The sequence below is a fragment of the Zalophus californianus genome, chromosome 3 (assembly GCF_009762305.2).
Source record: "Zalophus californianus isolate mZalCal1 chromosome 3, mZalCal1.pri.v2, whole genome shotgun sequence".
Classification (NCBI taxonomy): domain Eukaryota; kingdom Metazoa; phylum Chordata; class Mammalia; order Carnivora; family Otariidae; genus Zalophus; species Zalophus californianus.
The window spans coordinates 192450098-192473507 of NC_045597.1; the positions used below are offsets into that span (position 1 = coordinate 192450098).

The following is a 23410-nucleotide window of genomic DNA, read 5'->3' on the forward strand; positions in this document are numbered from 1 at the left end:
GCTCTGATTAGCTTTATAAACAGGCCTTGTATCAGGTGATTGGGCTATTTTTGGTCCTTTCCTTCCGTAGAAATACTGTAGGCAGCTGATTGAGCACCATGGAAAGCCCTCTCGGGAACTAAGTAGGAGTGTCGATGAGCAGTGATCGCTCCATGTGTTTGGTCTTTAATGCCTCTCAGTAAACGTTTGTGATTTGTTTCTGTAGTGATTGTGCCTGTTGTTTGTTAGATTTGTATGTGGGCACTCTAGAGATTATTCTGGTATTGGATATCCCCTGTTTTAAATTTCTTTTCTAATGGTTGGTGGGTAGGAATGCTGTTGACTATAACCACTTCTTTGATAAACTGTTGTTTTAAAAATATGTCTTGATTCTTTTGTGTTTTCTGTGCCGTAGTAGCCTCTGGATACTAACACAGAGAATATAGTGGGATACGGGTACTGTTGTCACCCCTGTTTGGGGGATCAGGACGTGAAGGAGCTTGTCTGGGGCCCCGGGACTGGTGAGCACCAGAGCTGGGATGCGAACGTAGGCGCCTGGCCCCAGTCTGTGCTCTTCCCCCCTGAGCTGCATCCTCATTCCTGTTGCCCCGAGTCCCCATGGCCTTGTTCCTGCTGTCCAGGTCTTGTGCTTTCCATGCTGTTGTCTAATCGCTCCCACGGGGCCTCCAGGATCCCTTTCCCAGAGGCGTAGTAACAGTGATAGTGGGCCACCTTCTTCCTTTCTGATTTTTAATGACAGTTCTTCTAGACTTTACCCTTTTTTTTTTAATATTTTATTTTTTGACAGAGAGAGACACAGTGAGAGAGGGAACACAGCAGGGGGAGTGGGAGAGGGAGAAGCAGGCTTCCCGCCGAGCAGGGAGCCCGACGTGGGGCTCGATCCCAGGACCCTGGGAGCATGACCTGAGCCGAAGGCAGACACTTACGACTGAGCCACCCAGGCGCCCCTAGGCTTTACCCTTTTCTTTCTTTCTTTTCTTTTTTTTTTTTTAAGATTTTATTTATTTGAGAGAGAGAGAATGAGAGATAGAGAGCACGAGAGGGAAGAGGGTCAGAGGGAGAAGCAGACTCCCTGCTGAGCAAGGAGCCCGATGCGGGACTCGATCCCGGGACTCCAGGATCATGACCTGAGCCAAAGGCAGTCGCTTAACCAACTGAGCCACCCAGGCGCCCGACTTTACCCTTTTCTGATAATACTTATTGTAGCACTTAATAAACAGATTAAGAAAGTTTGATTTTTTTTTTCCCACTATGGGGCTTTATCATGAATGGGTGTTGAATTTTATGAAATGCTTTTTCTCCATTGGGATGACATTGATAGCTTTTAAGTGATCGTTTCTGAGATGAAACCAGCATTGTTATACTATATTATCTTTTTCATCCACTGGTAGATTCTGTTTGCTAATTAGAATTTTTCCATTTATATTCATGGATGAAAGGACTCGTGATTTTCTTTTCCTCATATGATCCTTGTCTTGTATTAGTCCCAAGGTTAAGAGGGAACTGGGGAGAGTTCTTTCTCTCTTTTCTGGAAGAGATGGTAGATGATGGGATGGTATGTTTCTTGATAGTTTGTGGGACTTGTGTGTAGAACCATCATCTGAGCATGATGTTTCCTCAATGGAAAACTTTTAGGGCACTGCTGTTATTTTTATACTGTGGGAGCATTCAGGCTTTCTCTTTCTTCTTGAGTCAGTTTTGGTGGTCAATATCTTTTAAATTTTAAAGTTTCCTGGCAAAAGGTCTTGATAGAATTCTTTAAACATGTGCTTTATTTGTAATTTAGTTTTGTTCTATTTTTATTAATAATACTACTAATTTATCCTTTTTCTTCTTTTTTTGAAGCATTGTTTTCAGAAGTTTGTTAGCCTTTTTAAACCGTCAGCTTTTGGCTTCATTGGTCTTCTCTTTTGTATCTTTGTTCTTTTCTCTGATTTCTCCTGTTTTCTTCATTTCCTTCCTCTACTCTTTTTGTGTTTATTGTTGTCCTTTTAATTTCTTAAGTTGGACTCTCACATTACTGGTGTTTATTTAGCCTTTTTTTAACCTTAATATAAACTTGTTTTGTGATTATAAGTTATCGTGTTTTTTAAATCAGGATTTATTCATCACCCGTCACACACTGGGCACTGTTCTGGGATTCTGATCAGAAATGGATGTGCAACGTTATCAAACCTTATCTTCTTGGCAGCTGTTGAGATTACTGTATATTAATAGAATTCCTAATGTTGAGCAATTCTTATGTTCCTAAAATAACCTTTGCTTGCTCATGGTCTATTATTTATCCAATGCAAAACCATATTCAATTTACTAATATTTTACTTATTTATTTATAAGTTTTATTTATTTTTTAGCAATATGTACGCCCATTGTGGGGCTCGAACTTGCAACCCTGAGATCAAGAGTTACATGCTCTTCTGACTGAGCCTGCCAGGCACCCCATCTTACTAATCTTTGAAAATAGAAGTCCATAGTCAACTGATACTGTCCTGGAGTTTTCATGCATATCTGTGCTGTTGTTGTTAGGTGTTAGAATCAAGATTATGTTAGTTTTATATAGTTAATTCTTTTACTTCCTGTGCCCTAGAACAGTTGAAGTTAGAGGAGTGATCTGGTTCATGGAAGTTGTGGAGACTTGGGGCTGGATGCCCTTCCCTCCCTCTTGGAAGAAGTTGGTCCTCTCTGGGGGCTTGTCTTCCCAGGACTGCTAGTCAGAAGCAGGAGCTCACTTCCTATTCGATGGTGGCTTGAGATCCTGGTAGCTCGGAGCACGCATGGTTCCATGGTCAACTTTTGCTGATTCGTCCCAGGTTCCTTTGCTCTTGCCTGCAGGGCACATGGGTCTGAGGCCTGGAGCCCTGGGAGGGTCCTTCTCCAGCATGCTCTCCTGTGATTCCTTGTGCTGTCCCCATCCCATCCTCGCTTCATTTTCTTCCTGGCCTCAACCACTCACTGAAATTGTCTGTGTGTTTTTGGATTGACTTCTCAACAGCTGGAGGAACAAGGCATGGTGAGCACAAGCTTAGCGAAAGCTCATCCCCATATCTGCATCAGCAGGTCACAGCACCGTCTGCAGCACGTCGTTGCCATCTTGGCCTCACTACTTGCAAGTGTGTTTGGGATCTGACTGTCCTATATTTGAATTTTCCTCTGCTCTTCCAGTCTTTGGACTCAGGCCTTCTATTCATCATTAATTCTGTGGAATGTATTTTCTGTGGAAGACCTCTGATATCCTGACTTCTATTACGGGTTTGAGCATCTTTCCTTCAGTTCACTTGCCAACCAGAAAGTGGGTTTCATGTTGCCCAGAAACTGCCTTGTTAGGATTAATGGTAAATTTGGGTGTGATTATTTTGTCTGGTATTTTTATGTTATTTTGTTTATTTATCTGTTTTAAAGAATTTTATTTATTTGACAGAGAGAGAGAGCACAAGCAGGTGGAATAGCAGGCAGAGGGAGAGGAAGAAGCAGGCTCCCTGCTGAGCAAGAAGCCAGATGTGGGGCTTGATCCCAGACCCCAGGATCATGATCTGAGCCAAAGGCAGTCACTTAACCAACTGAGCCACCCAGGTGCCCCTTGTCTGGTATTTTTAGAGCTATGAAATATGGTCAGAATTTAGGAGGCTAAATGTGTAAAAATAAAATGAACCAGAATTAGAAGAAAGATTGTAGCAATAGGTTCAGTAAAAAATGATGAATATTTTAGCAAGACATTTAAAATAGCAAGTCCAATTAGTTAAGGGATGGAAATAAAAAGCAAAATAATTTAATAATCCTAGTGGTTGTTTCCAGAGATGATAGTAAAAAGGGAAAAATACTTTTAAAGTGTATTTTTTAAAGATTTTATTTATTTAGGGGTGCCTGGGTGGCTCAGTCGGTTAAGTGTCTGCCTTCGGCTCAGGTCATGATCCTGGGGTCCTGGGATCGAGTCCCACATTGGGCTCCCTGCTCATCGGGGAGCCTGCTTCTCCCTCTGCTGCTCACCTTGCTTGTGCTCTCTCTCTCTCTCTCTCTCTCTCTCTCTCTCTCTCTCTCTCTCTCCCTGTCAAATAGCAATAATCGCGCCTCGGATAAACCTCATTGGCTATGATACTGCCACTGCACAAAACTCTCTCCCTGTCAAATAAATAAATGTTTTTTTAAAAATTTTTTATTTATTTGAGAGAACATGAGTGGCGGGGTGGGGGGGGGAGCTCGGGGAGGGCAGGGGGAGAAGCAGACTCCCTGCTGAGTACAGAGCCTGCTGTGGGGCTTGATCCCAGGACCCTGAGTTTGTGACCTGAGCTGAAGTCAGACGCTTCACTGACTGAGCCACCCAGGTGCCCTTAAAGTATATTTTAAAACTTAGATTCTTTTGTTGTCACTGCCTGTAGCATGGAAAATGGTTATGAAATGTAAAGCAAGTGAATTTTAGAATCTTTTGTCCTTTGAAAGGTGCTTGAAGGTGCATCTGCTTAGAGCTGCTGGTGCATTAGAACCATTCAGAGAGTTTTTATTAAATACTGGTGCCTGGCTCCTTCTCAGACCCAGTAGATCCATCTTTGGGCAGGGTCCTGGCCTTGGTATTTATAAAAAGCTCCCCAGGTGATTCTGATGCACAGCCAGGAATCAGAAGTTGCCACAGAACTTCTGGTCCGGATGGTTGCTGACTCTGGAGGAGCAGGGTGGGGAGCTGCCTACCCTGTGCTTCGGTTTCTGTGCACAAGGGCTGGTCCTATTAACCCCTTGGGAAGACCTGGAGTCTTAATGCATGGGGCAGAAGGAGCCTGTGCCCACCTGGGTCCCTGGGTGGTAGGAGTGTCCCCTTGGACCCGACTCATTCGAGCTGGAAGCTGTGGAGTTGAGGCAGATCTTGAGGCGTCTTCCCGACCAGTAGGAAATGTGCACTGCTGCCCTGCCCAGTGGCCTGGATGTGGGCCAATTACGCTTCTTCCTCTTGCTCCCAGGAATGGACGGGGGCCCTGGATGGATCCCTCGCTGACCCATCTGCCCAGGTTGCTGTGTCAGCAGCAGGGATGAGGCCAGTCGCTCCCTGAGCGCACCCCCTGACCTCATGGTGCCCTGCTCCCCAGGTAGCAGCACAGTGGGAGGGATGCCTGCAAGTGCCTGGTGATCTTTGAGCCCCTGAAACCTGCGTGACAAGTACACAGTTGTAAAGAGACCAGGGGAACGCCCGATGGGATGTAAGTGCAGTAAAGGCATGTCAGTGACTTGGGCTTGGGCTGCGTGCGGATGTGTGGTTGATGCTTCTGTGGGAATTGCTGTAGTGGGCCCGTGATTTCAACCCTGGCCCCTGTTTGGTTCCGTTTTCCCAGTCTGTTGGTCTTCCGAGGGCACCCCGGAGTCAGCTGTCCTGTTCGCAAAATGCCACTGGTTTTCTCGCCACCACGCCAGCACTCAGGAGGGTGCGTGCTATCTTGGGGTTCTGTTTGCCTGGAGTTTCAAGGTCAGGACAGCAGGAGTCAGGTGCGCTCTTCCTCCCCTAGGCGGGGTTTGCGTGATGTGTGCAGCTGCGCCGATGCTGGGTGCTGACCATTTCCAGTGCTCATGTTCTCTTGACAGGTTGACCTTCATCGGCAAATAATGACATGACCTTCCTTGCCTCTTATCACAGTTTTTGGCTAAAAGTCCATTTTGCCTGGTATGATGTGTGTAGCCACCACTGCTCTCTTTTGGTTTCCGTGTGCATTGAATATCTTCTTCCATCCCGTTGAGCCAGTTTGTGTCTGTAAAGCGAAAATGAGTCTTGTCAGAAGCATACGGCTGGGTCTCGCTTTTTTATCCTTCCAGCAGCTCTGTCTTTTGGTTGGAGGTCCGAATCCACTTGTATTTAGAGTAATTACTGATAGGTAAGGACTTGCTCATTCCATCTTACTGTTTTCTCCTCTTGCCCTGCCCTTTGTGATAATGATTTTCCCCAGCGGTCTGCTCTGATTCCCTTCTCTCTGTCTTTTGGGGATCGACTGTGGGTTTTTGCTTTGTTGTTACCATGAGGCTCACATAAAACGTCTTGTAGGTAAAGGTCTGTTTCACACTGGTAACAAGTTAACTTCAGAAGCTCTGCCCTTTTACTCCCTTAAATGTTTTTGATGTCAAGAGTTTACCTCTTTATGTTGTGTGCATTAACAAACTTGTGGCGGTTATTTTAAGTCCTCTGTCCTTTCACCTTTGTACAGAGTTGAGTGGCTGACGGCCCTCCCTCCTCACAGGGGGGGTGGGGGGACCCTGACTTGGATGGTGCTCCCCTCCGCCACTGTGTTCCCTGACCGCACCTGCACCCCTGCTCCATCCGTGCCTTTCACTGCAGACTGCGGACTCCCCTTGGGGTTTCCTGGGAGGCAAGTCCCTGCTGGCCGACTCCTCCTCAGCGCCATTCACCCGGGAGTGGCTGTACCTCGCCTTCTTTCTGAAGGCCAGCTTTGCTGGGTCGGGTTCTCCTGGGCACTTGGTTTCCCTCAGCTTAAGCTTGTGTGCCTTCCCTCAAACCTGCAGCACCCCAAGGTGGGTGCTGACAGCCCTCCTTTTGCTTTTCCAGGGGCCAAGCTAAAGCTCTTGTTTGTGGTCTCTCCCTGGCCTGCAGATTCAGGGTGGCTTTGTGCATGTGCTCACTGGCTATCTGTCAAAGCTCGCTCTTGCCACCATCAGGAGCACACACAGGGAGCCAGCCCCAGGTGGGAGTGCGTGTGGGTGAGGCGTGCTGAGCGCTGGGGGTACTGTGGGCCAGTGGGGGTAGGGATCCATGGGCAAGATGTCCCTAGCAGCTGGTGGGTGGACTTCTTGATGGGGTCTTCAGTGCAGTAGGACCTGAGTCCCTTTGATGTCCTCCAAGAGTCCTGTCTGCCTCTCTCCCAGCTGCTCCCTGCCCCTGAGTCCTACGGCTCAAGACACCATAGTCTGAAGAGGGTGAGAAAGATGTAGGTCTCTTTGGCAGCATCCTGCACAGCTGGGGAGGCCAGGGGCTCCCCCACATGCTATCAACCCCGCAGGAGAAATCACGAGCTGAGGTCTCTCCTGGCCCTGCACTGTGCCCCCTTGGAGAGGTGATGGGGGTACAGTCAGACTGTTCTCTTGCCCTCATCATTGTGTCCAAGATCGTCGCTCCAGTGGTGTGCTGGAACTTCTCTGGATGCCTGGGCCTGCGCACAGGCTCTCTCAGCCGTGGTGGTTGTCTCAGACGGTTCTCCAGGACCTCCTGGAGTCTGGCCCGCCCTGTCTGCGGGTTCCATCCTGTCAGCTGCCCCACGGAGGGACCTCCGCCTCCTCACGCTCTGAGCGGAGCCAGGAGGTCGTCTCCACACAGCGAGCGAGGGGTGGGCTGGCCCCTATCCTTCTCAGACCCTCAGATGTGGCCTGGAAACAGCAGCCCCCAATGGTTTGCTCCGTTTTATTGTTTCCTAGCTGGGTTCCTGTTTTCCTCTTCTGGCTGGAATCTACTTGGTATATTTTAAAAGAATTATAGAACCTTAAAAATCTGTAGCTAGAATGGGTTTTAGAGATTTTAAAGAAAGAGAAGAACCAAAAGTTCATGGTTAGGAACTAGAGCATGTATTTTATTATATAATTAATAGTAAACTGGAATATATCCTAGGAGCAAAGATCTACCTCTGTTAGATAAGTATGGTTCTGTTTCTGTCAATAGTCTGTGCTTCCTGCTCATCTTGCCGCCGCATCCAGGCAGGAGGCAGCCTTCTCAGCTACAAACAAACTGAGCTCAGTGGTTGCGGCCCCCTCTAAACGTTTAGGGCTTACTTCTCTTCTCTTTAACCAAGAAACTGTTCTTGAACCAAATAAAGTCACTGGTAGGTGTGTTTTCTCTTAAGAATAAATGGCGAATGTAGAATTCAGCTTCCCTTATGACTAGAAACGTGCAGTGACGAGGATGGAGGGAGCACATGTCTGCATGGGGCCGTCTGCATCCTAGGCAGCAGCGGGGGGCTGCGCAGGGGTGAGGCTGTCAAACAGTCCTGTCCGGGGGAGGGGGGGCGGCTGCAGCAGCCCAGAGACAAGTGAGGTGCGAAGTTCTCCCCCTCCTGAGGTGGGGTCAGGGTCACCGTCGTTCCCAGACGACAGCAGTCCCCCAGGTGGACTGACCCCCAGGGGGTCGACTGTTCAAAACAAATGTATGTGAAGCCCAGTGTCAACACAGATATACAAAGTCAGTATTTTTCCTACATGTCAGCAAGAGCCCATTGAAAATAATGCACATCACGTTCCCCTTCAGAACTGGAAACAAAAACATAACTTACAGAGCCGTGCATTTAACAAGAAATTTATAGCAACTATTTTGAGAAGCCACAGAATTTTACCAAGAAATATAAAAGGCCTGGAAAAAGTTGAGAGAGTGTTTCTGGATGGGAAACTCAATATGATAGAGATGTTATTTCCCTCAACTTAGTTTATAAATTTAATGGAATTCCAGTAAATATTCAGTGGATGTTTTGGAGCTTGGCAAGGAATATTCTAAAGTTCCTCTGAGAGAATAAATATATGAGAATAGCCTTACATAAAAATGTTTGAAAGGACCCGTTTTAGGCCAGTACGATCGTATTCCTGACTTACTTCCGTGACTTTAAGTAAAGGAAGGGTCGTTGTGGCTGAGAATTTGAGTTCTGCGTTTCCCTGTTGCCTGCTGGCTTTGTTAGTGTCCATCCGACTCACTCTCTGTGTGATCAAAGGTGGTTTTTAAACTACTTCCGATTCTCGGGTGAGTCCGGAAGGCCGATGTGAAGAGATGTCTTTTCTGTGCCGCACTGCCCTTTGGCTACAGCTTCAGCGACCCGCCGCCTCCCTCGAACTCCCAGCCCCCCTGTCCGGAGACACTCCTCTCCGTGCTAGGAGCTAACATGTGGTGATCTTTCGCCCTGCGCCACGTGCTCGGAGGTGCCTGGCATGTGTTTTCCTCCCGTGGAAGCCTGCCAGTCGGTTCTTAGTTGTGTAGACGGTCGTCATAGCAGCTACGGCTTCTGCAGGACTCCTTATGACAAAGGAGTTATAAATATCACTCTACTGCACGGTAATTAATTAGGTAAGTCCCATCCCCATGTCCTAGGTTAGGAAACGGAGGCACGGAGTTATTTTGCCTGATGTAGCCCGTCAGTGGCAGAGGTGGGACATCTCCCCAGGTCTGGGTGTCTGGGTGGCCCTGCCCGGGCAAGTGGCCCTCGCACTGCGTCCTTTCGTAGGCATGCGCTCCAGCCACATCCTGCTCGCACCTCTGCCCTGGTCTGTAGGCGCTGCAGGGAGCCCGTCTCTCACCGGGAAGGTTTCATGTCACAGTTAACTACCTGCAGCTGTCGGATTGTGGCGATGCCGGAGGAGTTGCTGTTCTTGTATTTTATGCACAGAAATAAAATAAGGGTTCGTGAAAACTATTTGATGTCGTTTGGTACAGCCATTTTGGAAAACCGTTTGACACTGTGTCCCAGAGTTGGAGACTTACACAGCCTTTGGCCCACAGTGCCACTTCTCATTGCGTATCCCGGAGAATCCTGCGCCCGCATGTACTGGGACAGAGAGGTTATTCACGGTTGTGCCGCCTGTTTCTAGCTACTGTTACCTACGACTTAGCTCTTCAGAGTACTCACGTTTTGTAAATAGTTGTTGTAATACCCCAGACCAAAAATAACCCGAACGTCCAGGAGTAGAGTGGGTAAATAAATCATGGTGTATTCCCATAACCCAGTACCTCCTGTTCAGCAGTGCAGATGAGTGGTGTACGTGTGCTTGAGCAGAAGGGGCAGACGCACATGGACGTGCGCTGTGTGGTTCTGTCCGTGCCAAACCAGTGGGTCAGGCACGCAGGCTCGGCACTCGTGCACACAGAGGGCAGCGTGGTGGTGGCCTTGGGCTTTTGGGACCCTGGCTGAGTTTGCTTTCTTGACCCAGGCAAAGGCTGCCGGAGTCACTTTATCATTTTGTTACACCACACGTTTATGTTTTATGTGCCTTTCTGTGTGTGTGCAAAAAGGTTAATGTACTTGATGACACAAAGTTTTATTTTACTGTGCGTTTAAGGGATCTGGTTTGACCCACATGAGAGATGCATGTTTGGTTTACAGAATTGGGTGATCGGATATTTCTGGATGAGCAAGACACTCAGAATAGTTACTCTGTCAGTCTCTGTGTTTCTCTTGTAACTTGGATGTGGGCATTCCTTGGTTTATGAAGAAAATGAACTTTTGGCAGGCTGTATATAAATCAGTTCCTGAGGTCATGGGAGAGAATGTTATTTAAAGCTAATACTTTGATTTATTATTCCCTCCCCCCACCCTGCATTAATCAGGCCTTTGTTTATCGGGTTTGCTCAATGTAGGGTAGAGTGCTGCTCAGGAGTGTTGGTGACCCCTCGGATCCAGCGACCAGGGGGAGGGCAGCGTGCAGATGCCACGGCCCTTCGCTTGTACCCTGAAGTCTGCTTCAGAGCGACTTCCGGCAGGGTCGGAGGGTCAGGCTTCTAAGGCATTATCTTAAAAATAGTACTTTCTTATGAAGCACTGCGATTGAACTTTAAGGAAACAAACTTTTTAGTTCATAGTTTTTATTTAAATGACTTAGAATAAATCACTGTAAACTTAAAAATCACCATAAACACAAATGCTCACATTTCTGGGGACAAGTATGTGTGTGGTAAATGCAAATCATATTAAGTCCCAGAAGTAAGTAACTGTTCACCTGAAAAGTCTTGGAACATCACTTTTTCTAAAGCACATGTGTGAAGCGGCCAGCCTAACGCTGAAATACTTTGTCAGAGGCCTTCCTGCCAGAAAGCAGCTGAGTAAATAGTCTGCAGCCTGCTTGAGACGCAAGGCCCCGCAGGTAGGAGGCAGGAGGCCCCGGGAGGGTGGCTGTGTGTCCCCGTGAGCCGCACTCTGCCGCCACCCCTGCGTGTCCCCTGTGGGAAGGTATTCCAGGAAGGAGTTTTGAGATCGAATTTCACGGGAGTGGGTTATCTATGTTTATAAAGTGGAGATGGGGTTGAGGAAGGGGTGTTTTTGGTGGCAGAACCCGTCTGTTGGAAGCTGGACATAACAACTTCTAGTTGGTGCCGACACCATACAGACGCATTTTTCGGAACGCACCAGAGTCGTCTGAACACGCCTGGCCTGGAGTGTCTTGTTGCGGATGAGTTCGCAGGTAGTAAAGGAGCTGTGTCCCTGCCCCGCAGGAAGAGTGCGCCTGCTCCCTCCTGCACGGCTCGCGGTTTGGCTCTTCATGTCAGAGAAATTTATGATAACGGTTAACGTTTATTGAGGGTTTACTATGTGCGAGGCACCGAGCTGCTTATTTTATATTATCCTACTTAATCTCACCTGCAGGATAAATATTATGATTTCCGTTTGATTGTGATGAAACCGAGGTACAGAGAGGTCAGGTCAGGCTCCCAGGGCCATAAAGTTAGGAGGTGGTGAAGCCGGGTTGGCACCAGCTTCGCGCCTGCTGAGCACATGTTCCAGACCCCTCGCCCCATTTCCCCAAAGTCCTCCTGCATTCTTGGTTGTTGTAGGTCCTACTTTGTGGAATGATATAGTTTCATTATTTTTTGCTCTTCTGTTTCCAGAAATTAAGCATATTTCATTATGACTCATTCCTGGGTGGTGAGTATAGTAGTAGATTCTCATATTTTACTATACATATTAAAAGTCTATAAAACAAGGGTTTATAATGCTTATGTTTGCCTGGAAATTTGCTGATATAGCTGTATGAGCTATATATAACTCAGCCTATTGCCAGAGAGGTGTGCTTTTAAAGCAAACAATCACTGACTTATCCACTCCACCCTGCCATGTTCATTTAAAATTTTTTTTCTTTTTAGATTTTATTTATTTGAGAGAGAGAGAGAGACAGAGATAGTGAGAGAGAGCACAAGTGGGGAGGAGAGGGAGAAGCAGGCTTCCCGCAGAGCAAGGAGCCCAACGCGGGGCTCGATCCCAGGACCCCAAGATCATGACCCGAGGCGAAGGCAGACGCTTACCTGACTGAGCCACGCAGGTGCCCTGCCATGTTCATTTAAGTGAAAGTTTTTTTTTTGTTTTGTTTTGTTTTAAAACACCAGAATTTTGGTGTTTTGTGGCAGTGTGCTTTCAGCGGTAATGGAAGTCTCTCCTGACTGTCATAACCCCAGCCCAAATGCATTTTGTTTTGAATTCTTAATCCCTTTAGTTATAAATTTAAGGTTAGTGTTCCCGATTCTGCTTGGTGCTGTGATACAGAACTACGAGGGAGTTTGGCCTAGGATAAGAGAGAGCTGGGCCACATAGCTCCTCTGTGTCTTGGTCTACCTTGTAACTCACCAGTTCTCTTGGACTTTTACATGTTTCTGCCTCCCATTCTAAGTTCGGGACCCTGAACAGTTCTGTATCAGACTCAACACAATGCCAAATGCATAGGAACTACTTAATAAGCATTGTGAATGGATTTTAGTAGAATTGCATTTATTTATTTTTTAAAGGTTTATTTATTAGAGAGCACAAGCGTGGGGATGGGAGGGGCAGAGGGAGAGAGAGAACCTCAAGCCGACTCCGCACTGAGCACGGAGCCGGATGCAGGACTTGATCCCACGACTCTGAGATCATGACCTGAGCCAAAATCCACAGTTGGATGCTTAATCACATGAGCCAACTAGGTGGCCCCTGAATGGGTTTTAGAATTTTAAATTGTTCGACTAAGTTAATGAGAGATTCACTAATCTATGTAAAGACAACACTTTTTTTTTTCTTGAGAAGTAGTTTTTTATTGTCTGGAATTCATTTTAGTCATTTAGCATTTTATTTTAAAGGCATTTGTATGGCCACTAACTCTTCTTCAGCTAAACTTATTTTGAGATAACTGTAGATTCACATGTGGTTGCGAGAAATAATGGAGATTTCCCATGTACTCCATTTTCCCCACTGGTAACATCTTGTAAAGCCACACCTTGATACAGTCAAGGTCCACAACAGTTCTATCACTACAAGGGTCCTTCTTCTTGCCCTTTACAACCACACCTCCTCCCTCCCTCCCACCTCACCCCTCCTTAACCCGTGGCAACCACTAACTGTTCTCTGTTTTTATAATATTGTCATTTCAAGAATGTTCTGCAAATGGCATCGTAGAGCATGTCTTTAGAGATTGGCTGATTTCATTCAGCATAACTGTCTGGAGATGCATCCAGGCGGTTGCGTGACTCAGCAGTTCATTCCTTTTTATTGCCGAGCAGATTCCAGGGTATAAGTATAGCACACAGTTCATTTAACTGTTTACCTGCTGAAGGGCATCTGGGTTGTTTTCAGTTTGGGGCTGCTCTGAATACAGCTTCTGTAAACATTCATGCACAGGCTCCGTGTGAATGTGACTTTTCATTCCTCTGGGATAAGTGTCCAGGAGTAGAGTTGCTAGGTCAGTTGCTAGTTGCATGTTAGTTTTTAAAGAAACTGCCAAACTATTTTCCACAGGCGCTGTATTGTCTTACACTCCTACCAGCTGTGTGAAAGTAATCAAGTTTCTCTGCATCCTCACCAGCATGTGGTGTTGGCACTATTTTTTTTTTTTTAAGCCATTCTGGTAGTGATCTCGTGGCTTTAATTTGAATTGCCCTGATAAGTAAGGATTTTGAACATCTTTTCATGTGTTCATTGGCCATTGTTGTATCCTCTTTGATGGATTATCTGTGTCTTTTGCTCATGTCTAATTGGAGTGTTTGCTTTTTGCTGTTGAGTTTTGAGAGTTTATATATTTTAGATACTAGTCCTTTGTCAGATACGTGGTTTGAAAATATGTACTCTCAGTCTCTAATTTATCTTTCAACCTCTCAACAGGGTCATTTGCACAACAAACGCTTTTAGTTGTGATAGAGTCTATAAGTTTTTTCTTTAACAAATCATGCTTTTTGGTAACAGTGTGAGAACTCTTTGCTTGGCCTTAAATTCCAAAGATTTTCTCCCAGGTTTTTTCCTAAAAGTTTTATAGTTTTACATTTTATATTTAGGTCAGTGATCCATTTTGAATTAATTTTTGCATAAGATAGGAGACTTAGGTCAAGATTCCTTTTTTCTTCTGTGGATATCCAGTTGTTCCAGTGCCACACATTGAAAGATTCTATTTCCTTCATTGAATTGCTTTTACACCTTTGTCAAAAATCAGTTGGACAGGGGCGCCTGGGTGGCTTAGTCGGTTAAGCAGCTGACTTCGGCTCAGGTCATGATCTTGGGGTCCTGAGATCGAGCCCCATGTCGGGCTCCCTGCTCAGGGGGGTTGTCTCATTGTCCCTCTCCTTCTCCCTCTGCCCCACACTCTGCTCATGCTCTCTGTCTCTCTTTCAGATAATAAAAATCTTTAACAAAAATCAGTTGGGTATATTTGTGAGGGTCTTTTTCTGGATTCTTCATTCTGTTCCATTGGTGTATGTATGTCTGTCCTGCCAATACCACACAGTCTTGATTACTGTAACTATATAATAAGTCCTGAAATTGGATAGACTGATTCCTCCCTCTTTATTCTTTTCTAAAAAAATGTTTTAGCTATTCTAGTTCCTTTGCCTTCCCATATAAATTTTAGGATAATCTTGTCTATATTTCCAAAAAATTTGGTTGGGATTTTATAGGAATTTTGTTAAACTTGTACATCAACTTGGGGAGCATTGCCATCTTTACAATATTTGAATCTTGCTGTTGAGGAACATGGTATGTCTCTCCATTTATTTAGGTCTGCTTTGATTTCTTTCATCCACATTATGTAATTTTCAGTACACAAGTTCTATACATATTTTGTTATATTTACACCTAGGTATTTCTCTCTTTTGTTTACATATACAATTGTAAATGACACTTTAATTTCAGTGTCCATGTGTTGACAGTGTGTAGAAATATAATTGATTTTTATATGTTTATCTTGTATCCTGCAACCTTGATGAACTCTTACTAGTTTATGAATTTTACCTTTCATTTCTACTCCTGCTTATTTAACAGTTTCTGTGTGCCAGGCATCACATTAAGGCTTTCCATATGCTTGCCAAAGCCTAGTAGCTAGTGGAGCTAGAATCTTGACAGGTAGATTTATTTCCTCACTTCATTTGTTCGTTTGATAAATGTCTAAGGAGAACCTATGTGGGCCACGGTGGATCCAGACACAGGGTTCCTGCCCTCCTGGAGCCTACAGTCTGAACCTGATGTTAGAAGTAACACAAATGGTTGTAAACTTAATAAAACAAGTTAATTATAATTAACAGCATTCGACTCATACTGTAAGTGGCTAAAGCAGTGACACCTTAACCAGCCTCATGGAGTGGGAGCATCCAGGGAGGGCCTCCTAAATGATGTCCATTTCCTAGGAAAGGTTTTCCAAGAAGCCAGACTACTCATTGCTTCTTTCAACTTACATCAATTTTTGAAATTCAGAGAGGTCTGTGATAAAAGCTCACGTGAAGAGAATTCCTGGCCGAAACTGAATGAAGTTCTCAGTTGCCCCTTTCTCCTTACTGCACCCCTCCGGCTCCCTTGCCAGTGGTTCCCACCGAGGGCACCAGGCCTCCTCGCCCCCCAGACCAGCCCGCTCCGTCCAGCTCCCCGTACTCAGCGGGCCCTCTGCCCGGCTGGGTGTTGTCCACCATGTTCCCCTTTGCGAACCTCCCGTCCCTTCACTCCCACATCACTCTGGAGGGTTTCTTTCCCCCTTTCGCAGGTGAGATGGGTTGCAGAGTCCTTTGAGATGGAAAGGAGGTCCATTCAAGGAGTGAGATGCAGGGTCAGGGCCCCTTTCTGCCAGTCTGTCTGGGAAAATCATCAGTGTCCCTCAGCTTTGGTAACAGTAACTACATTAAGTTTCTGGTCAGTTGGGAAATAGATCTTACTATATAGAAATGTGCCTCTCTGACAGCCTTCCAGGTGAAGACCCCTCTACCTCTGAGAAGGGAAGGGATGGACTGTCACTGGGCACCGCGTACGTTCCCGCACAGTGCTTGGCACCTCGGGGCTGCTGCTGGCCCGAGCCAGTTCTGTCCCCACTCCCATGTCTTTGCACCCTCAGGAAGTCCCGGTCCTGCCTTAGGACTGAGGATACTTCCTTCTCTTCCCGTTTTCCCCACCGACTGTAGGAGAAATCGCTTGTCTTTGAGTCAGCGTGGAAGAAGGAGAAGGACATAGTTTCCAAGGAGATCGAGAAGTTACGTGTGTCCATCCAGACCCTGTGCAAGAGCGCGCTCCCCCTGGGGAAGATCATGGACTACATCCAGGAGGACGTGGACGCCATGCAGAACGAGCTGCAGCTGTGGCACAGCGAGAACAAGCAGCACGCGGAGGCCCTGCAGAAGGAGCAGAGGTGGGCGGGGCCGGGGTGGGGTCTCTGCAGCAGGTGCAGAGGGGGCGGGGCCAGGGCGGGGGCTTTGCAGAGGGGGCGGGGCCAGGGCGGGGGGGTGCTCTGCGGAAGGAGGAGAGGTGGGGGGGCGGGGCCGGGGGGGTGCTCTGCAGAAGGAGCAGAGGTGGGCGTGGGCGCAGGGAGCCCAGGGGGGCCACCTCCCCAAAGGAAGTGTTTTCCTTCCTCAGTGGTCGGCACAGAGCATGTCTTTGCATTAGTTAGGAAAGATTTGGAGTTAACGTGTTCACGCAGGTAGGTACAGAGAGTAAACGATACAGGGAACTTTGTTTTATGTGTCTTATCAAAATCCCCAAAGTTTGGTAACTGTACTTGAAAGTATTTTAATTTTTTACTCTGAAAAGAAATGCTGATGAGCCCATTTTGATATTGCTACTGTAAAGGAAATATAATAACCACTAAAAAGAGATTTACTTTAGGGAAATGATTGATGTTCTTTGTTTATAATCAGGGAATCTGGAATGCATGAAACTATCAGTTGTTAAGGGTTTGTCAGAAAACGACCTGAGCGGACATGGTGCTCGGTCTGTAAGCCCAACGGGAAAACGCTGTGTGATAATGAAGCCGCTATCTCATTAGCCTGCTTACTCCCAAAACGTCCCTTAAAAGTGTAAGTGTCCAGCAGAAGAGGAGTTAGGAAATCGCCGAGAACTTTCTGGGGCCGAGCCCAGCACGGTGATTTGTTGGCACTTCCTACAGTTGATTTAAGGTACTGAAAAGTAGCACCCAGATGTTTCTTCCTTACAGAACCTGAGTTTGCTTTGTGGCAGGGTGGTTGGAAACTGTCACTCTTCTTTGTTTTTGTTTTGTTTTGTTTTTTATATAGAGTATTTTTAAAAAATTTTATTTATTAGAGTGCCCACGAGCAGGGCGAGCGGCAGGCAGAGGTAGAGGGAGAAGCAGACCCCCCGCTGAGCAGGGAGCCCAATGTGGGGCTCCAACCCAGGACCTTGGGATCATGACCTGAGCCGAAGGCAGCTGCTTTTACCGACTGAGCCACCCAGGCGCCCCATCACTCTTCTTTTATTTATTTTGTATTTATATGCTTAAAAAAACTAAAGAAAAGGCCAGTTTGACCTCTGCTTTCCCAAATACGTTCTAGATTTTTCCTGGCAGGTAACCCAGCACTGAAAGGCCTCACGCCTCGAACTCGTGAATTGGAGGAGCCTGGGTGGAGCACCCTGGCAGCTGGAGGAGCCTCCCTGAGGAAGGTGGGGGGGGGGCGTGTCGGGCTGCCGGGCCATGGCCTTAGTTGGTGGCCGCGCTGCTCGCCTCCCTGCTGTCCGAGGGCTCTGCAACATGCGATGTGGGGCTTTAGGAATAGTAGGCTCCAATGTGTAATTGCATGTTTGGCTTCACTTTTGGCTGTGGGGCGGTAAAATAACGTTTTTCCCAGGTGTAAGGTCCTCGTCCCTTTATATCATCATCCAAGTATGTTTATATTTTTACCCTTTTTCTTTGGATGCTGTGAATAACTTACTTTTGTCTTCTTTATTTGTTTCAATCAAGAAGCAAATCTAGAGGCGCCTGGGTGGCTCAGTCAGTTGAGCGTCTGCCTTTGGCTCGGGTCATGGTCCCAGGATCCTGGGATCGAGCCCCGCATGGGGCTCCCTGCTCGGCGGGAAGCCTGCTTCTCCCTCTCCCACTCCCCCTGCTTGTGTTCCCTCTCTCGCTGGGTCTCTCTCTGTCAAGTAAATAAATAAAATCTTTAAAAAGAAAAGAAGCAGCAGCAGCAAATCGAAGCCGAGACTGGTACTCACAGCCCCTGTGTTGTGTCCCGCCAGCATCACGGACTGTGCGGTGGAGCCCCTGAAGGCCGAGCTGGCTGAGGTGGAGCAGCTGATCAAGGACCAGCAGGGTAGGATCTGTGCCGTCAAGGCCAACATCCTGAAGAACGAGGAGAAGATTCAGAAAATGGTGTACAGTATCAGCCTGAGTTCGAGAAGGTGAAAGCTCGCACGTTTCCAAAGCCGGAAGTCCTCCTCAGTCTGAAAATAAAAAAGAAGATAGAACGTCACCATTCTCTAAGTTCAGTTTCCTAAGAAAATGAAGTTTTCCGTGTCCTCCGTCCGAAGTGCAGAGCTCTGGAAGCGCAGGCACATCTGTGTGTAGAGGGGCCGTGTTCTCTCCCCTTCCTCCAGCGGGAGTATTGCCGGCTGTGCAGCTGTGTTCTCTGCGTCTCTGCGTGGCCGGTCCTGCTCGGGTCTGTGCCAGAATTCGCTAGCAGGTGCGTGCGGGTGGCACGCAAGGAATGCGACATCCTCGGTTTCAGGTTTTAGGTCTGGTGACGGGACCCTGAGGGGAGCAGAGTGAAGGATGGCTGCCTTCTGATGGGCACTTACAAACAGAATGGGGCCTGAACATGAGTCTGCTCTATTTTGAGTTCATTTCCCCTCTGAAAGGGTTCATTTCAGTCTGTATCTTTATAAGGTACGCCTGAGGTTTTTTTTTAAAGCTCTTTGCAACTGCGTATACCTCTTTGTCATTTTCTCATTGGTCCCTACGGCCTCTTGCTTGTGTTTGCAGCCTTAAAGTTCATAAATTGAAGGAGATTTCAGTATGTCCTTCATGGACATTCGGCCCCAGGGCTTTCCCCATGTGGGTAGCAGTGAGCTGCTCCAGGCCCGCACTCGCCTTCCCCCAGTGGCCTTGGTGTCTTTCCTAATCCTTCCCGTAGATGTGCATTCCCGAGAGGCGGGTAGCTTGGGGCAAACAGCTGAAGGAAGACTTTGGGGGACGCACCAATTTGCAACATTTTTTTGATGTTACTATTTTTTTGGAAATTGTTTTTTACAGCAAGGTTTTTTTTAGAACATGGTTTATGTTAAGTTTTTCACTCACATATGATATTGTAAATACTTAATGAAAGTCTTAAGTTTGTATAGAAAGGAATCCAGTGTTTGGAGACATACAGGTCATAAGGTCTGGGTCCTGATGCTGGTATTTCTAGATATTTATGGTGTGAACCACGCAGTGCCATTTAAATGTTAGAATTGCCTGAGAAAGTTCTGCTTCTTTAAGGCTTAGCACAAATGCACAGGTTAGGTTTCCTTACTGTAATTTCCAAAAGAAATCCTTTTCTAAGGTGGTTATATGATTTTTCCAAGCTGAATAAGTTCAGGATCAGATTATGAAGCTCTGCCATTTTGGACACATTGGCCACTTTGTCATTTCTACCACTCAGCATAAAATTTTTGATCAGATTGTACTAAACGCATTATTGGAGGCGGGAGGGGTGGCCATTAACTAGCCCTCCATGTACTCGTCTCTTTTCTTCTGAGTTGAACAACTTAGCCACAACCCAATGGATTGTTTTTGCTTCAAGATGTGTTTGCTTTTTATGAATTTGTACATACGAATAGGATTTTTGTGTTGCAAAAAAAAATTGCGTACATTTTATGTGAGTAAAATTTTGTACGAAGTAGTTTATCAAATTGTATCATAAAATTTATTTTATACATAAATCATTAAAAACAATCATATTTTTTTCTATAAGTGGTCATGCAGTTCAGTTCACAGCTGGAGAAAACATAAGCATTTAGATTTTTGTATTTTTAAATGTGTATATTCTGTTTTCCTTGTGAAGAAAGTTCAGGGAAATTTATCTTTTCATTCATATCGTGACATTTATCCATCTTCTGTATAAAGTGAAGTTTTATAAGACAGATAAGCATTTGTCAGAAACTTCGAGATCATTCATGAAGTTTTAGGCAGTCTCTCTATTACGGTATCTTTATCAGAGACATGATGGGTCCTGATGTTTTGTATTACTTTGAGAAAATACACAAGGGGGTTATTAAGCCTTTACCTCTACTTTGGCTTGGACATTTCCAGGAAGTACTGAAGTCTCCCTGCAGGAATTTTAATTTAAAAGTTGAGCTGACATTAATTTCTATTCAAAGAAAATGTGTAAACCTTTGGGGGAAAAAAAAATTCAGGACTAAAATGTGAGCTTTCTGCTTTGATATTCATGCTTATTTTTCTTTTCAGTAAGCAACTTAAACAATGTTCATGACCAATCTGTGATGAGAAATGATATCACTAAGTGACACGGAGTGCGGTTAGGATGTTGGGTGGTCCGGAGTCCCATCCTGCGTCCCGACAGGTGCCCCCAAAGCATGCTTGTGCTTCTTGGCTGAGCTGTGCCGAGCTGACTCCATCTGTCTGCTGTTGGTGCGCGGGGTCAGGGTGCGTGAGCGGGAGCAAGGGCAGCAGGGCCTGGACCAGCCTGTGAGCGAACACATGGATGTTCGTGGTCACAGGGATGACCGGTTGCTGGAGCTGCCACGAGAATTGGTTTCAAAGGAGGCCATGCACAACAAGACCATGCCCACCGCGAGGGAGGATATTCCACACAGACTCTGTGCCCAGCTCCAGAATCTTCCACGCACACCCAGCGATGCCTCCCGAGGAGCCAGCCACAGCCTCGTGGGCAGGCTTCCGTGCGGTCCGCCATAGCAGAGGGCGGGAGTGAGAGGGGCGGTCGTGTGAGCCGCTGAGGCGGGGAAGGGGGCAGCGCCCCTGTCAGGACCAGAGGGGAGCTGTGTCCTGCTCCTGGGCTCTGAGTTGAACTGTCCCATGATGCACTTTATTAATAAACGTTTTCTATTTTCCCAGAAGGTGTTCTGATAGGTATAGTTTTACCAGCCTTGTAGTAGGGCAGAAGTGAGGCCCACACACGAGTCCCTGTTTTGCTTGTTTCGGGTGTTTTCATAAAGGAAGATTGGGAAGGACTTTTTTTTCCCTGGCTAGTAAAAAGAAATTTAAATGGTTCTTAAACTGTAACTTTTTAAAGTCCATATTTAGAGCTGAGTTCCAGCTTGATGATCAGCTTCTTAAACCAAGCCAAGTGGGTCTTCCTGGTAAGAAAATGGGGTTCAAACAGTGAAGTCCATAAACCACAAGGAGGCCATGCACCGTTAGGCAGGGGGTTTGGGGCTTTGTAAGCGGGCGTGGTCCCGACCTCCGCTGCTCCTCCAGGGCCCGAGCCGCCAGCGCCGCCCGCCAGCCCGTCGGGAGGCCACGGGACAGGAGGGCCTGCCACCGGACCTTCCCAGCGCCTGTGCTGGCCCCTGCGGTGCTCTCACATCTCCCGTGCAGGTCTCAGGACAAGCTTGTGATGCTGCCGTCACCACGACCTCGCACTTAAATCCCAGAGCACTTAAGGTTCCCCATCAAAACCTCCATGAAAGCCAGTATTTTACTGGACGACACCAGCTGGTGTGTGGGGGCTCGCTTCCTGGTCGACGCTAGTGTGCACACGTGCGGTGCTTACTGTCCCCGCCCAGGCTCCGGGGGCGCCGGCACTCCCCCAGGGGGTGGTCACCGTCCTGAGCTGCTCAGACTTTCCTCGAGGCGAAATTTTAACAGCATCCCTCTGCCACCCCCAGCCGTGTCCTGGTTTGGACAGCAGACGACGTGACCCTGTTCCTGTTGGAAACCTGCCGTTGGGGTCAGCCAGGGCGCTCGCGTGCCTGGTGCCCGCCGAGCGCCAGTGTGGGCAGCAGCTGGGTCCACCGGTGAAGTTAGTAAGCTGGATCGGGGGATGTGCTGTCGAGACCGTGGACATCTGACGAGGCTTCTGCTTCCCTGTGGACAGACGTGGGGATGCGTTTGCATTCACCACTGGTGGAAGGACCTTGGCGTAAAGGCTCCTGTCGCTGAACTGATGTTGCCCCGAAGGGGGTTCCTGGTGGGCCTGTTCTCGGACATCTTTACCGATGATTTGGAGGAAGCGGGGGGAAGTGGGTCTGTGTCATTCACAACTGCGCGAACGAATGGGCAGGCCCCGGACACTGAAGAATCAGGACATGGGAACATGAAACCGGGCCAGCCCTGACTGGGTGAAAGAGAACAGGAAGAACCGTGAGGGCGGTTCCAGGCGGGTGCCCAAGCAGCGCTGCACTTGGGATGTGATGGGGGGCTGCGGAAACCCCCCGGGGTTCTCTGATGAAGCTGGCGCTTCGATCTTGGAAGGCATTGGAGGATGTGAGGCCTGGCTGGCCCTGGACCACCGCCTGCTGGTCTGGGTTCCCCCAGAGCCCAGCAGGGCACCCTGGTGACAGTGTTATATGTAAAAATCTTTTTTTTCTTTTTTCTTTTTCTTTAAAGAAACCATTTCTGGGGCGCCTGAGTGGCTCAGTCAATTAAGCATCTGCCTTTAGCTCAGGTCATGATCTCGGGTTCCCAGGATCGAGCCCCACATGGGGCTCCCTGCTCAGTGGGGAGTCTGCTTCTCCCACTCCATCTGCTGCTCCCCCTGTTTGTGCTCACTCTCTCTGTCAAATAAATAAGTAAAATCTTAAAAAAAATATGTATAAATTAATGAAACAGCATTAACTTCTGACTAGATACGTAAATCTGGGAATTTAGTGTCTGATAAATATGGTATTTCAAAGCAGAAGCATTTCAGATTGTTGTCCAAATAAATGGTATTGGAGCATATGGTCATCCACATGGCAAAAATAAAATATTCTTGCCTCATACCACATACAAAAATAAGTTTCCAAAAAATTAAAGAACTTTAAAAATAGAATACTAGAATGATCGAAGAACACTTTGTATTTATATTTGTAGATATGTTTTTATTATTTATTGATATATTATCATACTAATACATTTATTATAGTTTTGTGAGCGGTAACAATATATAGGAACAAAGCACCTAGGAGAGAGCATAGTAAGTGCTAAATATGTTTTGGGGTGAAGAAGAAATTCCTAAAAAAGACATAATTTCCAGAGGCCATAGATGAAAAAAAAATTAACCCTTGGCTCATAAAAATTAAACGTTTCGGGCCAAGCAAACGTTAAAAATACCGATGGCCCATTGGGAGAAATATTTGCAACATCTCTAGCAGCGGTAATATTCATAGTAGAGACTTTTAATAATAAAAATACTTATGGCCCAGTTGGATGCTGGAAGAAAGATACAGTCAGTTCACAGAAGATGCCAGTGATCAAGAAGCGCATGAGACCCGTGTTTCACCTTATGGGGGAGAAATAACGTGGCCCGGAGTCTGGAATCCAGATAGGAGAGAGTTACCTGGGTCGGAACCCCAGCGGGTCA

At 46.9% G+C, this 23410-nt stretch overlaps 1 protein-coding gene and 1 pseudogene across 7 annotated transcripts in view; one reads left to right on the plus strand and one right to left on the minus strand.

Moving 5' to 3' along the window:
* TRAF3IP1 (TRAF3 interacting protein 1) overlaps positions 1-22540 on the plus strand; it is a 65583-nt gene extending 43043 nt beyond the window's left edge. For 4 of the 7 annotated variants that reach the window (XM_035726568.1, XM_035726570.1, XM_035726572.1 and 1 more), the window contains 2 exons: positions 16067-16290; positions 18129-21874. In XM_035726568.1, the coding sequence (XP_035582461.1) occupies positions 16067-16290; positions 18129-18294 (390 nt within the window). In that variant the 3' untranslated portion in view covers positions 18295-21874. Of the gene's footprint in view, positions 1-16066; positions 16291-16795; positions 17220-18128 lie in introns of those variants that run through there. The other 3 variants (XR_004819944.1, XM_035726569.1, XM_035726571.1) reach the window with 3 other exon arrangements.
* LOC113921082 lies at positions 4024-4110 on the minus strand (annotated as a pseudogene).
* Positions 22541-23410: the final 870 nt, after the last annotated feature.